The sequence below is a fragment of the Salmo trutta genome, chromosome 13 (assembly GCF_901001165.1).
Source record: "Salmo trutta chromosome 13, fSalTru1.1, whole genome shotgun sequence".
Lineage (NCBI taxonomy): Eukaryota > Metazoa > Chordata > Actinopteri > Salmoniformes > Salmonidae > Salmo > Salmo trutta.
The window spans coordinates 3,316,238-3,331,060 of NC_042969.1; the positions used below are offsets into that span (position 1 = coordinate 3,316,238).

Consider the following 14,823-nt stretch of genomic DNA (forward strand, 5'->3'; position numbering starts at 1 on the left):
AGTGAACGTATGGTTTCTCTAAGTTATCCTTTGAGACTAAATTCCATGCACTTTGTAATGCAGCCTAAGTAAATGATTTGGAAATTAACTTCCAACAGGCTAGTTTTCAGAGATTTTTTTTTTTATATGAAATTGTTGCGCTTCCAGTCACGAAACAGTTATTTGTGATGCAGAGCCCCTCTCCTCAAAATCCTGCAGGAATTTCACTTCACATTCCTTAACTCCTTACCATCGGAGCAGTATTTACTCAAGGTTATTGCTTGTCGTAGTGTGCAACAAGTCCAAGGTGCTTTCTTTTCTCTTGCTAGACAGCATTTAAAAGTCAACAGCTAGTAGCAAGAGCCTATTGGAACCTTCTCACGACATAATTTCACCCCCCCCCCTTTTAACCGCTTTATTTCAGAGGCCGAAGAAGCGCTGTTCATTGACTTACCATTAAAAAGTAAGACTTTTCTCCTCATACTTCCATTTTTCAAATGTGCATCCGTCTTGATAGGAATTGTTTCTAATGTGCGATTTACTGTAAACAATGGATTAGGTCGTTGTTTCTACCTTTTATAATATGAGCTTATGTGCAATACCAGTGTTGTGGCAACAATACTACAATAAAAACATTTCAGTCGGTTGTTACAGCACTCTACATCCAATTTGGCTACATTTTTAGAGCATGCAATGCCCTGAGCTCCATGTCTGGATGTGTCTGCAGCTTTATTTGGTTGCAAAAGTTGGTCATGAGTTGCCTATGGCAATGGGGCAATCTGCACTCGGTTGAAGTGGGTCACTGTTTCCAAATCACTGTTTACCTAATTTTGTGCATAGTGGGTAGACATGCATATAGACGTGGGTATTGTCTGCATGGTTGTGGTGAGTGAGTCAATGGTATATTTGTGGCGAATGTAACTCATTTATCCATGTGTTGTCTGCATGTCACTCCTGCCCGTGTCACACACTATGTCCAGCAATAATTGCCCCTTGGGAATAAAGTGTTATGAATTGAATGGGTCTGTGGTGGCCATAAGGTGAGTCAATGGGGAATGTGTGTTTTGTTTGAATGAATCTGTCTTTCTCCCTGCCCCTCCAGCTTGTATTAGGATTTGTGTCAGAGGGGAGAAAGCCCCAGAGCTGGTGCTGGAGTTACAGGACGATGAGCGCAGCCAGTCTTTCTTCTCCCAGGTGAAGAGAGCCAAGCAGCAAGGTGAACCAGTCTCTCTTTCTCTCTCCTCTCTCACACTGCTCAACACTGCCGAACCGGACTGACATCCCTACTCCCTTGGGCATGTATTATTCACTTGCACTGCTTCAGGTTACTGATATCTCTACATTCTCTTCTCTCACGTCGAACCCATGCCTGCCTGTGACAGATATGTTTAAGGTCAAATGCACCTCTAAAGGTGGTAGTGGCAGCCACCGAAATGCAACCAGAGTATCTAGTAGTACCCACGTTCTTTGGTGTTGTGTTATGTTACGATTGCCACATTTGATAGTCTCTGGTAGACGTATGTTTTGATTCAGCTATTTCTGTGGTTAATGGGCCACTCAATGTGGGTTATCTTTATGGGATTACGCGTATTAAATGATTGGTATTAAATGATTGGTGTCCACGTTCCTCATCTATCACAGCCAAAATATTTAGTGGCTCTTTACTATAGATGCATTGTACATGCATTGTACATTTTCGCCCCCCCAAAAGTAATTATTAGTTGAAAATACAATACTTTTCTCACTGATTGCTCACTCATTCACAATGCCCAGTCCTGGAATATTGACAAAGATCTATCTGAAAATGGAGTGGCTGCCTTGGGCAATTCTCTGGAATCTTCTTCCCTATAGCAAAACAACGAAAGCTTCTGCACATGTGTGGGATTCTTTACTTTTCTGTTCCATCTGCTGCCCCAGCATATCAAACACAAGCTGGACAGACAGGCACTCTCAGTACCGATTGAATGTTATTTTTGCAAACATTGACCAGGCAGGAGGCAGACAGGCAGTCAAGTTGTAGTGTTATTTTTTTCAGTGTTTAACAGATGTATGTTAGTGGTTAAAACAGATGTATGTTAGTGGTTAAAACAGAGATAGTTTTTGCCTGCGTCCTTTGTGTGCTACTGCAATATCCTTAGTTACAACAGACAGAGAAGGTTGCGGTTGTAGTCTACATCCTAAATTATAAAAATATATTTTTTGAACGTTTTGATTTGTAGGCTACGTCGACATTTCAGTCAAATTGGTTGATAGAAAGGGTTTAGAAGAGGGTCAGTAAAGTATGAAATGTAAAGAGATGGGGATGTCTGCCTAAAGTAACACGTGCAGAATGTGATTTGGTTCTTTAGCTCTGGGGAAGAATCTACCAAGGGGGCAGAAAGGGGCGGTTACCTTCGGTCATGCAGCCTTAGCCATTATAAATGCAGGTTCTGGATCAGTTTGGCTAGATGGGGGATAGTAACTATTCAATATGACAACCCGCCCTTCAAGTTTAGAACAGTTCCTGTCCGTGTCAATGGTTGGCATCGCTGGTTAATAATTGAGAAAGCCCACTGTAATGAGATCACACTGTTACAACGTCCCAAATGGCACTTTATTCCCTATATAGTGCACTGCTTTTGACTAGGGCCCATAGGCTGCACTATATAGGGAGTAAGGGTCCCGTTTGGGACGCAGTCTCACAGTGAGCTTGTAAAAATATAGCAACACAGCCTCTTACATCAACCAGCTCCTTCCTAGATACCACCCAAACTGCCTACGCTGTCTCTCTGACTGTCCCAAGTGGCACCCTATTCCGTGCACAAATTTTGACCAGTGGCAATTTGGATCCCCATTAGCTTTTGCAGAAGCAGCAGCTACTCTTGCTGTCCACAGAACATGGAAGGTAACAAAACACTGATACACTGATAGACAAGGAAAGTCACAGAAATTAACCTCAAATTACCCCTTTTTTCCCCCAATTTCGTGGTATCCAATTGTCCCATCACTGCAACTCCCGTACGGACTCGGGAGTGGTGAAGGTCGAGAGCCGTGCGTCCTACGAAACATGACCCAGCCAAGCCGCACTGTTTCTTGACACAATGCCCGCTGAACCCGGAAGCTAGCCGCACCAATGTGTTGGAGGAAACACCGTACACCTGGCGACCGTGTCGGCGTGCATGCGCCCGCCCCGCCACAGGAGTCGTTAGAGCGCGACGGGACAAGTACATTCCGGCCAGCCAAACCCTCCCCTAACCCGGGCGACGCTGGGCCAATTGTGCGCCGCCCCATGGGTCTCCCGGTCACGGCCGGCTGCAACAGAGCCTGGACTCAAACCAGGATCTCTAGTGGCACAGCTAGCACTGCGAGGTGGTGCCTTAAACCACTGCACCACTCGGGAGGCTTAATACATTTTTTTAAAGGTAATTGTTCTGTTTGCTTGAGTAATTGGAAGGGAGTTCCATGCGGTCATAGCTCTGTATAAAACTGTGCGTTTCTGTGAATTCGTTTTGGACTTGGACTGTGAAGAGACCCCTGGTTGCATGTCTTATGTATTGGTATCTGAGCTGAATATTATTTGATTTTGCAGACAATCTGGAATTTGTCACAGTAACATTTCTCATGTTGTTGTTGTTAGTTCTTTATGTGCAGTTAAGGGCAAGGCGTTCTGCTCTGTTTTGAGCTAGCTGCAGCGTTGCTTAGTTTTTCAATGCAGCACTTGACCATGTTACTGGACAGTAATCAAGATGGGACAAGACCAGCGCCTGAACAACTAATACAGTTGATTTTTGTGTCAAAACGCAGAGCATCTTTTTATAACAGACACCCCTAATGGGGTCTTAGTCAATGTAAGCAATGTTCCCATGCTCTCTGGCAGCTTTCATAGCTGGGATAAGTTATTTCTGCCTCTGGTGCACAGCTTCAGAGAAGTCCTGGTTGAGGAAGATGTTGGTTCCTCTCAAGATCTTGGCTCTCTCCAGAACAGCCATCTTGTCTTTAAACCTCAGGAACTTGACCACTATTGGCTGGTTAGATGTTTTCCAGACCTGTAAGCGCGCTCCACTTCAGTCTTCGTATGATCCATCTGCAGCTTTTCACTGAGCATTTTTCTTCATACGGCCCAGTTCTCATACGAAGACTCTGGAATGCCATCCACAACGATCTTATTCCTCCTGGATTGTCCCTGTAGATAGTCTGTTTTCCCAGTCATTGTAATAATGATTCACAGAAACTGCTGATGTCCGCTTGAGATGGTCAATAGAAACAAGATGGCAAATTTCATAGAAAAATGGTTTAGATCCTTTTGAAGGGAGTAGTGATATTGCTATTGCATTTCTCCTTAGATCCACTAAAAACTACATTTACTGTACTCTGAGGTCATTCTTGGAACTATACACGTTTGAAAGACTGCAATTCTTGGTACTATGTACTATGCAGGTTGCAACTTGTACAGAAATGCTGTCTTATGTAACTCAGAACATTTATCTCTTAAGTGATCCAGCGCTGCTGTCAAACCCAAGGTTCTTATTTTTTATTTTTTATTTTTTCCTCCAGTGGAGTCCAAAAGCACGCAAATCAAAGTGATGGATCCCATCGTGCCGGCTCCCATAATGTCGTCTCCTCACAAAGTTTCTGCCCCAGTCCCACCCATCCCTCCGCAAAGAGGGATCCACAAAGCTGTCAACTCTCATACCAAGCCCACCGGCGTACCGCCACCGCCTCCCAACCTCAACAATAGCTCTTCAGCTAACCAGACCTGCACAGGTATGGATACAACCTGCACAGGTATGGATACATGGATAATATAGTTCAAATTGAATGCATTTTTATAGCGCTTTTCCAGCTGCTCAAAGCGCTTGACATTGTATAGGGTAAACTCACCTTGTGAGTTTATGTCTAGCACCCATCTGGGTGATGGTGCTGCAGCCATTTTACATCAGCACACAATACAGTGAAGAGGTCAGGAGTGAATCAGCACTTGTTGAATGTCACAGGGTTTTTCACATCTGAATCTTTCCATCTCAGCAGATAGACAGGACACAGCTCTCTCCCTGGCCACGGACTTTGGCTTTGAGGACAATTTCAACCACTCCCTCAAAGTGGAGGAGAAGAAGAACCAGCAGAATCGCATTGTGCCCCCCCGGGAAGCCCCCCCAGTTCCCCCTCTACCTCCACGTAAAGGCTCGTACACTCCCTCCAATCCTCTCCCCCCCGCTCCCATCCCCACCTCCAAAGACAGAGCCTCGTCCGTACAGGCTAAAGATGCTGCCTTCGTCACGCCTGCCAAAACCGAGTGAGTGGTACCAGTAGGACCGTCCCATAGTATGCCCATCTTGTTGGAGATATTTTTTCCCCTACAGAACTGTATTTGGCTTCTATTGGTGTCAGATGGCCTCTATTTATTTCTAGAGGGCCTAGATCAGTGGTCACCAACCTTTTTGAGTCAAGATCACTTTCTGATTCCAAAATAAACGTGACTTAAAAAACATGTGTATGCAACATTAACCTATTAAAAACCGTTCTGTAGCAATAATGTTTGCGCTATAGGCGCAATACATTATCACTGCATGTTGGCTATACTTGAATTGCCTTGCCAATGTTGTTCTTCTCAGACCATTTTGAAATTATATTGCGAAATGTTTGGTATTTGGTCACACTGGTAATAGATCATTTGTTCTATTACTTGTGAGGCAAATCTGAGCGAGCATAATAATTGGCTTTTTTTTGTTTTACTGGACTGATGGCCTGCATCTGATTGTCAGTCTGAGGGGAGGGAGGGAGGGAGGGAGAGAGAGAGAGAGAGCAGCGGTAAGGCTGTCTCTCACCCGACTCACCGTCTCTCCACTCTCCCTCCATTCGCTGAGAAAAGGGGACACAGTCTTCCTTCCAGCTGATGGTCAAAATTCAAGTCGCACTGCATTATTTCTGCCTCATGCACCAATTCATGTTGTTATTCCTATGACCAGAGAAAGTCATATTTCTCGAATATATATATTAAAAAAAAGACAAGCCGTTAATGATAACACAAGCTTATGGAAACATTTTGATATACTCATTAATTGCAGCTGCAGTGCTGGTTGTAGCGTGAGTGGAAGTAAGCAGAATGGCTTATAAAAAGTGTTGAACAAAGAGTTTACAGCGCTGAATAACTTAAACATGAACGTATGCCAAGTTCTGCCTTCAGACACATGAAATGGTTCAAAATGGGAACACTTTACTTTCCTGGCCCTAAGGCTGCTGAATCAAGTGCACCTTCCGCCAACTGTGCTAAACAAAAAAATAGGAACACAAGGCTTTATCGTTGGCTTTTCTATAGAAATGTTTGGTGATCGCCTACGAATGCCTTGGAGATCTTTCGATCGATCTGTTGGTGACCGCTGGCCTAGTTGTTGATGTGTAGGCTTTACATCCTGCTTGTGAAATAATGATGTGGAAATACACTGGTGATGACTTAGCTCATCTGATCTTGCAGTCTTAGGACTGCAGTGGACCGGCCCACCTCGTGGAACGACAGCCCCACCACCAACAGCATGCGGAATGCCATGTTCTCCACTCAGGCCGGCCAGAGAGAGTACCTCATCAAACACCGCCTGGGCAAGAAGGAGAAGGAGTATGTGGACATCAAGGACTTCAGGTGAGTACCCGTTGGTTTGTGGGTGTGTGTGACCGACTTGGTTCGAACCCGGGTCTCCTGTGTGCCACAAGCGAAACACTAGGCATTCACTAGGCATTACCTTGGAGAGCTAATCCGAGTATTCGGTCTCGGTAAGGTAAAGTCACACACGGGTGATTCATTGAGCCAGCTCCATTATATGTGCTCCCCTGCAGTAGCCAGTTGTGATTCTGGACAGAACATTGAGGAGATCGATTGAAAGTGGATTATAGCAGCATCACCCTTTTAAATTCCATTCTGGTGAGATTAAATCAAATGCGCCTATTTAGTTATTATACATTTTTCTGGAGGCTGTAGTGGGCAGGATCCTGCATTGAATTAAAAAGTACCGTCACTCACTGAGCCATTGTCCCCATTCTTACCTGCAACCCTTATCAGCCTACACCCAAGCACTAAACTCACTTGTGTGTCTGTCCACTTAATCATGTGAATGTCTATATAAGACTGTTGTGTGTGTTTCAGATTGTTTACCGGAACGTGGAATGTGAACGGCCAGTCCCCAGACAGCTGTCTAGACCCCTGGCTGTGTTGTAACCAAGAACCTCCTGACGTATACGCTCTGGGGTCAGTGACATGTCTATCTGAGTATCCAATGTCTTCTACACAGAATGTATGAGTGAATGAACCTGTTGTATTCATCAGTGCACACCGTTGCAAAATGTTTTGCTACGGAAACAAGCAACAAGCTTTTCTTATCGGACAACCTCAGGTATTCCCTCCCTGCTTCAGTCCGTTTTCTTCCGTTTGGGGCCTAGCGAATACAACCCAGAATTGTGCAAATAACATACTTTTCGGAAACGGATCCTCTGAATGCCACATCATTAATGATGGATGGACTTAGTTATAACCTAAATTTCATTACATACTCTTAAGAGTGTTTTTGTGCACTTTCCCATGCATGAGTGCTAATTGCACTTTCCTAAGCATTTAAACACTGACTTTCCTGTGCATTCTGGGTGCTGTAGTTTCCAGGAGCTGGACCTGAGCACAGAGGCCTTCTTCTATCTGGACTCCTCGAAGGAGCAGCTGTGGGTGGAGGCTGTGGAGAGAAGTCTTCACCCCAAAGCCAAGTACAAAAGGGTGAGTTAGTGACAGGTCTCTTCTCATCTTCAGTGTTAAACAGGAATGGTTCGATCAACTAAACTAAAAATAAACTGTTTCCTAGAATATTACATTCTTGTAATTACGTAAAATAATTACCGTAATCACACACTTATCAATAGCAGCAGATGCCCTTATCAACATATTTTGTTCATACACAAATAGACGTGGAGCAGCAGTTGAAACTGCTGCTCCAGTTTCAACTGTTCTGCCTGCGGCTACGGAACCCTGACCTGTTCACCGGACGTGCTTGTTGCACCCTCGACAATTACTATGATTATTATTATTTGACCATGCTGGTCATTTACGAACATTTTAACATCTTGACCATGTTCTGTTATAATATCCACCCGGCACAGCCAGAAGAGGACTGGCCACCCCTCATAGCCTGGTTCCTCTCTAGGTTTCTTCCTAGGTTTTTGGCCTTTCTCAGGAGTTTTTCCTAGGGAGTTTTTCCCAGCCACCGTGCTTCTTTCACATGCATTGCTTGCTGTTTGGGGTTTTAGGCTGGGTTTCTGTACAGCACTTTGAGATTTCAGCTGATGTACGAAGGGCTATATAAATAAATTTGATTTGATTTGATTTGGATATGAATGTCGTCCACTATGGATGCTTTTGTCCCCGCAGGTGCGCACCATCCGACTAGTGGGCATGATGCTGGTGGTGTATGTCAACAAGGTGCACAAGAATCACATCAAAGAAGTGGCTGCTGAGCAAGTGGGAACTGGCATCATGGGAAAAATGGTACGAATGAGTCAAGTCAACTAGGAGGAAGTGTTTGTGTTCTCCTATTTCTCCAATCAACTTTATAACTTTATGCCATTTTATAGGTATGAATACAGAACATAGACACTGTATTTGTGCGCACATGTAAATTAACAGATATTTTAATGCAATATGAAATACACTGAACAAAAATATAAGCGCAATATGTAAAGTGTTGGTCTCATGTTTCATGAGCTGAAATAAAAGATCACAGAAATGTTCCATACGCACAAAAAGCTTATTTCGCTCAAATTTTACGCACAAATGTGTTTACCATCCCTGTTAGTGAGCATTTTTCCTTTGCCAAGATAATCCCTCCACCTGACAGGTGTGGCATATCAAGAAGCTGATTAAACATCATGATCATTACACAGGTGCACCTTGTGCTGGGGACAATTAAAGGCCACTCTAAAATGTGCAGTTTTGTCACCACACCACACCATAGATGTCTTAAGTTTTGATGGGCTGAGCGTCTGTTGCGGGACACTACTGAACAAACAAATCAGTCAATCAACATCCAATGCTTTCTTTTCCCATTAGGGGAACAAGGGAGGCGTGGCGGTGCGCTTTGTGTTCCACAACACCAGCTTCTGCTTTGTCAACTCCCACCTGGCGGCCCACGTCGAGGACTTTGAGAGGAGGAACCAGGACTACAAAGACATCTGTGCCCGCATGAGCTTCCACCTGCTAGACCACCCTCCCCTCACCATCGTCAAACACGAGTCAGTCCCTTACAAGACCCATACTGTAGAGTCATAGGCATTGATCCAATGCCCACACTAGCATACCACTTAGTGTAAAGCATTGGGCAATGCATTGGGCATGTGTTCTCAATAATAGTATTTCAAGATCTAAGGGACTTACAGTAGTCGTCATTGCCCATAATACATGTAATTCTTTGAAATAGTACTTACGAAGTGCCGTGGTGATTGTGTTATTGAATACCCAATAAACAATTCTCAGGTAAAAATAATGTAATTCAACATAATTTCAAAGTAAATAGTGGACTGTAAAATAGTGTAACCATGTCACAGATTTACTTTCGTAGAGTTTTATGTTATGTGTAAACTTATGGCATTACAGTAAGACTTTACATGGTGTTGTTTTACAATGCATAACTCTTCATCCATTCTGTGGTCCAGTGTAGTGATCTGGGTAGGAGATCTGAACTACCGGTTGTTTGTGTACGATGCAGCCGAGGTCAAACAGCTCATCTCCCACAACCAACTAAGGAAGCTGCAAGAGTATGACCAGGTGAGAATATTTACACACACACACGCGCAATGGGTTTTTACAACTTGTTTATGCAAACAACCTAAAGTTTAAGGTTCAGCGCTTTCATAAATTGTTGAAATTGAATAAAACAATACTGCACATCAATCATGTTGTCATTTAAAGTTCTGCACTGTGACAAATCAGTTACAAAACAATAAACAGCAACTTCAACCGTAAGAGTGACACTAAATAAAAGTAACTATTTTTTGAGTGGAGTTAGGACTTCTGTATTCTGCAATAACTTTGGTGGAATCCCTCCTTGTTCCCTTTTTCTCTCTGGTTGTTTATGAGGGTTATAAATACAGGAGTTCCTCTGTCTGTCTCTGAATAACCTTTGTTGTTGGTATATTTCCCCTCCTTCCTCTGTGTGAAGCTGAATATCCAGAGACAGACCAGGCAAGCCTTCACAGACTTCATTGAGGGAGAGATCAATTTCATGCCCACATATAAGTATGATGCCAAGACGGACCGTTGGGACTCTAGGTAAATGTACCACTGATCCTGATTCCTTTCCCGTCAAGTACGTACTTACAGTATATAATACCCAGAGAGTTTAGTATTTTGAGCTGTAAATTATTACTCCCCCACCCAACAGAGTGCAAAGGAAATACCCTGTGTAGGATAGTCCTCATATTCCATAGCACCTTGATTATTTATGTTTATGTACCTAGTTAGGTCAAATCTGAAAAGCCACCTTTCCAAACATTCTGTCCCAGTAATGAAATGAGTCCTTACTGAAATATAAACAGCTGTTTGAGGCAATGTTTTTCCAGTATTGAATAGGCATGGTAGGCCCCCCTAACTAGCTTTGTTCCCCTCCTGCCTAAAATAATTTGAAGAGACCCAGGAGGTTGCTTTGGGGGCCTTTGTTATGTACCTGGAAAACAATCTAAGGTATCTAGGGAGACACTGGGTTGTGTGGCATGCAACTGAACATGTTTGGAAAACATTTCAGCGGAAAGCGAAAATGACTGTTTACTATTGGACGAGTCCACGTTGTCTATCACTGTTTCAATCCGCTGTCTTTCATTTAGTGCCCAAATGAACACGATCCTTGTGTGAGGTTAGCTGACCTTGTGCCTCTAACCACTGTCTCTCTGTCTGGGGTTCTCCTGCAGTGGTAAGTGTCGTGTCCCGGCGTGGTGCGACCGGATCCTGTGGAGGGGTAGTGACGTTAAGCAGCTCCACTACAGGAGCCACATGGAACTGAAGACCAGTGACCACAAGCCCGTCAGCTCCCTCTTCAGTGTAGGGGTAAGGATCATGGAGCCACTTACTCACTTCATTGTCTGTCAGCGTCTGGAAATCACATCTGACTGATTGAGGTCGAGGCAGTCAATGGAGACCTCACATTCACAATAAACACATATCTGCTAAGCCGAAGGAGTCCATTAAGTAAAATAGACATAAAAACCTTTAACATACTATACAGCTTATTAAGAATGATAATATAAATACATATAAATTGGCTTAATGTGTTTATTTTCGAATAGCGTGCTTGGTTATGCTATAATGAATGAATCGGTGTTGATGGAAAATGAATCTGTGTGTAACAGGTGAAGGTGGTGAACGAGGCGCGCCACAAGAAGGTCTTTGAGGAGATTGTGCGCATGATGGACAGGATGGAGAACGAATTCCTCCCGTCTCTGTCACTGACCCACAGGGAGGTGAGTAGACAGAACATGCACACGTGCAGAGCCATGACTCTCATCGTATTGATTTCCTGTCCAGCATGTCCTCCCCATGTTGATTCAGATCAATAATTCTCTGTTTTTGTCAGTAAGCAAGGTACATGGTCGTTTTGAATTGAATTAGGGACTTGTGACAGGCAATATTTTGGTCTGAATTTAAATCACTAAGAAAATTGATATAAGCCTGCCAAGATGCTTGAGCTACTTTGCACAGGTAGAATGGTATGGGCATCTATTTGTATTTTAAACAATCTACTTTGCATAGGTCAATCAAATATTATTGCACTCCGGCTTACTGCGTGTCTGTCCTCCTCTCAACTTCTTTCTCTCTCTCTCTCTTCTCCCGTAGTTCACCTTTAAGGACGTCAAGTTCCGCCAGCTTCAGCGGGAGCGTTTTGTGATCTCCAACGACGGGCAGGTCCCCTGTCACTTTGCCTTCATTCCCAAGCTGAACGACTCACAGTACTGCAAGAATTGGCTCCACGCCGAGCCCAGCGAAGGCTTCCTAGAGCCCAGTGAGTCCCCTTCACTTTTAGCCATGTCACCTACCTTCCACAGTCAGTCACAGGCCCTGTCTGGTGGGATACTTTCACAATGCATACTTCACTCCTTCCTTGGTGAGATTTCACTGATCTGAGGATCTAAGGATTCACTGATCAATCAGTTGAATAATCTCCTAGAGGAGGGAGAAGGAAGGCCTGTCCAGATACGACCCCTAGCCCCTACTCCTTAAATACGCTTTTGACACGTATACAATAAACAATATGTTAAAAGTCCTACCAAGCCTGTCAGAGGGCATGCTGCTACCATATTATTAATAGGCCTACCAATCAAATCTTTTACATAACGTGCCTAGGGTCTAGGGGTTGTTTCGCAACTGGACCGAAGAATGCATTTGTATTGCATCTATACTCTGTCATAACCCATTGTGTGCATGTATCTTTTGTTCCCAGTGTTATCCCTCATCAGTTATAATACCACTAGGGCTTTGTTCTTGAGGCACCAAAAGGAAAGAAAACAGATTGAAACAAGGATTTTGGTCTACCTGGATTTGTTCAATAAGAGAAGCCCATGTCCACTTTCCATTGCAGAATGTTTTCCATCCCATACCCTAATGAAAACTTCCCCTCTTTGTCTCTCCCTACCAGACGAAACTTTAGAGATCTTCCTGGATGTGTATGTGAGCAAGGACTCGGTGACGCTGCTCAACTCAGGAGAGGACGCCATCGAGGACATTCTGGTGCTGCATCTGGACCGAGGCAAGGACTACTTCATCACCATCTCAGGCAACTACCTGCCCAGCTGCTTCGGTACCTCACTGGAGACCCTGTGCCGCATGAAGAAGCCCATCCGGGAGATCCCCATCACCAAGCTCATCGACCTGGTGAGTGGGACTAGTTAACGTGAAGTTACTGTAGCAACCAGGAAGGAATACTTTCAAAGTAGGTTAGGAGTGATGTATATATTGTTCCGTATTGAAGAAATGTTTGTTAAATTATATACACACACAGTACCAGTCAAATGTAATATGACACTTTTTTGGATACTACATGATTCCGTATGTGTTATTTCATAGTTTTGATGTCCTCACTATTATTCTACAATGTAGAAAATAGTAAAAATTAAGAAGAACCCTTGAATGAGTAGGTGTGTCCAAACTTTTGACTGGTACTGTGTATATTTTTAAATATTGTTATTTTTTGTTTTACCTTTATTTAACTAGCCAAGTCAGTTAAGAACTAATTCTTATTTACAATGGTGGCCTACCGAAAGTCAAAAGGCTTCCTGCGGGGACTGGGGCTGGGATTGAAAATAAAGGACAAAACACACATCACGAAGAGAGACAACACTACATAAAGAGAGACCTAAGATGACAACACAGCATAAATATAGTATTCATTGCCAGGTTAGGTGAACAGTCAATGCAACAGCTTATTTTTTGTATATACAGTACTTCAGTCTGTGAAGGAACTGAAGGCAGCAATGGCAGGTAGTTGTTTTTCTCCATGACACTTTTGGCAAAGAGATTCTGCTAAAGTTGGTTTCCCTAACCCTAAACCATCTAAACGGTTAAGACATGAAAAGCAGCCAACACTGCAGCAGGCCTCAAAGGTTGGTGTTGAAGAGCACATAGATTTGCTCTAGATCTTCCTCCATTGGCCCCTCCTTATTTTTTCAAAAAGCCTGTTCAGAAAGTGATATCTGGCAGGGACACGTGAAGGCCTGTTTGTCCACTCCTTTAAGGGATTGTAAGAGTCTCCACTAGGGCTGTTGCGGTGACCGTATTACCGCCATACCGGTGGTCATGAAGGCAGTCAAATTCCACGTGACCGTTTAGTCACGGTAATTAGGCTTCTCCAATCTCTGATGCTGCTGATGGTCATAAGTAGCCTACCAAACTTGCTAACTGACTGGTACTCAGCACTCTATTGTCCCTCTAATCACTCTGACAATTCAAATGTAATCGAAAATTTCATCAAACACTTCATGAGAGCTCATGTTGCGCAACATTTCTATTGGCTATGCAATTGCACGAGAAAACAGTGATGGCCTCTACTAAAAAGAGGAGAATCCCATCAGCTTTCAGTAGGCTAGGTCTACTATATTTATTTCTCAACTTTCATAATATTAAGCACATTGCTTATCTTTACAACAGGAGTATAGCCTACCTGGCTGGCATGAAAATGAACCACTTGAAAAGCGTCCTCCATTCGCTATTTAAGTGCATAGATGACATGTATTTTTTCACACTGCCCCTATTTCAAGACAGGTGCATGATAATGGTCCATTCTAAATCAAAACAAATTTCACACATATTATTTAGTATATGTAAAGACAAGATTCAATTAAGAATAGTCTGATGGGTGACAATATTAGCCTGAATGATATATTATCACTTGTGAATAATGCCCAGCATAAGAAACAATGCCTTTAAAAAAAAAAGAAAAAAAAATGTTCTAATCATAGTCGAACACCTCATGTAACCTAGCCCATAGTTTATATGTTTTGATAAGGTTTGTATCACAACTAAAGTCGCCAAATAACTTCTTAAAATGAAGCACATTAATCCGCTTTACCAGGGGTGTAGAGCCTAACTGGCATACATAAGCAGCGCGTGAGTTTCAAGTTTGGGGAAGATAATTTATAATAAAAGCATTACATGCATAATCACAATTGCGGTCACTTTTAATAATGGTGTTTTCCCGCTAATAAAACATTCGCACTTATAGCCTACTGCAATGTGCACATTGCTGCGCTTGTAATGTGAAGAAATAGCCTAATTTATCAACGTTTTAAGCTAAATGTTCTGCTCTGTTTCATCAGCCACATTGCGAGAAAAAGGGTTTTGGATATTAGTGG

At 43.2% G+C, this 14,823-nt stretch overlaps 1 protein-coding gene across 5 annotated transcripts in view; it reads left to right on the forward strand.

The window, feature by feature from the left end:
- ocrl (OCRL inositol polyphosphate-5-phosphatase) overlaps nt 1-14,823 on the forward strand; it is a 35,360-nt gene that overhangs the window by 6,842 nt on the left and 13,695 nt on the right. For 2 of the 5 annotated variants that reach the window (XM_029770660.1, XM_029770663.1), the window contains exons 4-18: nt 404-442; nt 1,082-1,195; nt 4,513-4,743; nt 4,984-5,251; nt 6,431-6,592; nt 7,094-7,195; nt 7,597-7,711; nt 8,360-8,476; nt 9,038-9,219; nt 9,640-9,751; nt 10,146-10,255; nt 10,891-11,026; nt 11,329-11,439; nt 11,813-11,978; nt 12,612-12,847. In XM_029770660.1, the coding sequence (XP_029626520.1) occupies nt 404-442; nt 1,082-1,195; nt 4,513-4,743; nt 4,984-5,251; nt 6,431-6,592; nt 7,094-7,195; nt 7,597-7,711; nt 8,360-8,476; nt 9,038-9,219; nt 9,640-9,751; nt 10,146-10,255; nt 10,891-11,026; nt 11,329-11,439; nt 11,813-11,978; nt 12,612-12,847 (2,201 nt within the window). The remainder of the gene's footprint in view (nt 1-403; nt 443-1,081; nt 1,196-4,512; nt 4,744-4,983; nt 5,252-6,430; nt 6,593-7,093; nt 7,196-7,596; nt 7,712-8,359; nt 8,477-9,037; nt 9,220-9,639; nt 9,752-10,145; nt 10,256-10,890; nt 11,027-11,328; nt 11,440-11,812; nt 11,979-12,611; nt 12,848-14,823) is intronic. The other 3 variants (XM_029770661.1, XM_029770662.1, XM_029770664.1) reach the window with 3 other exon arrangements.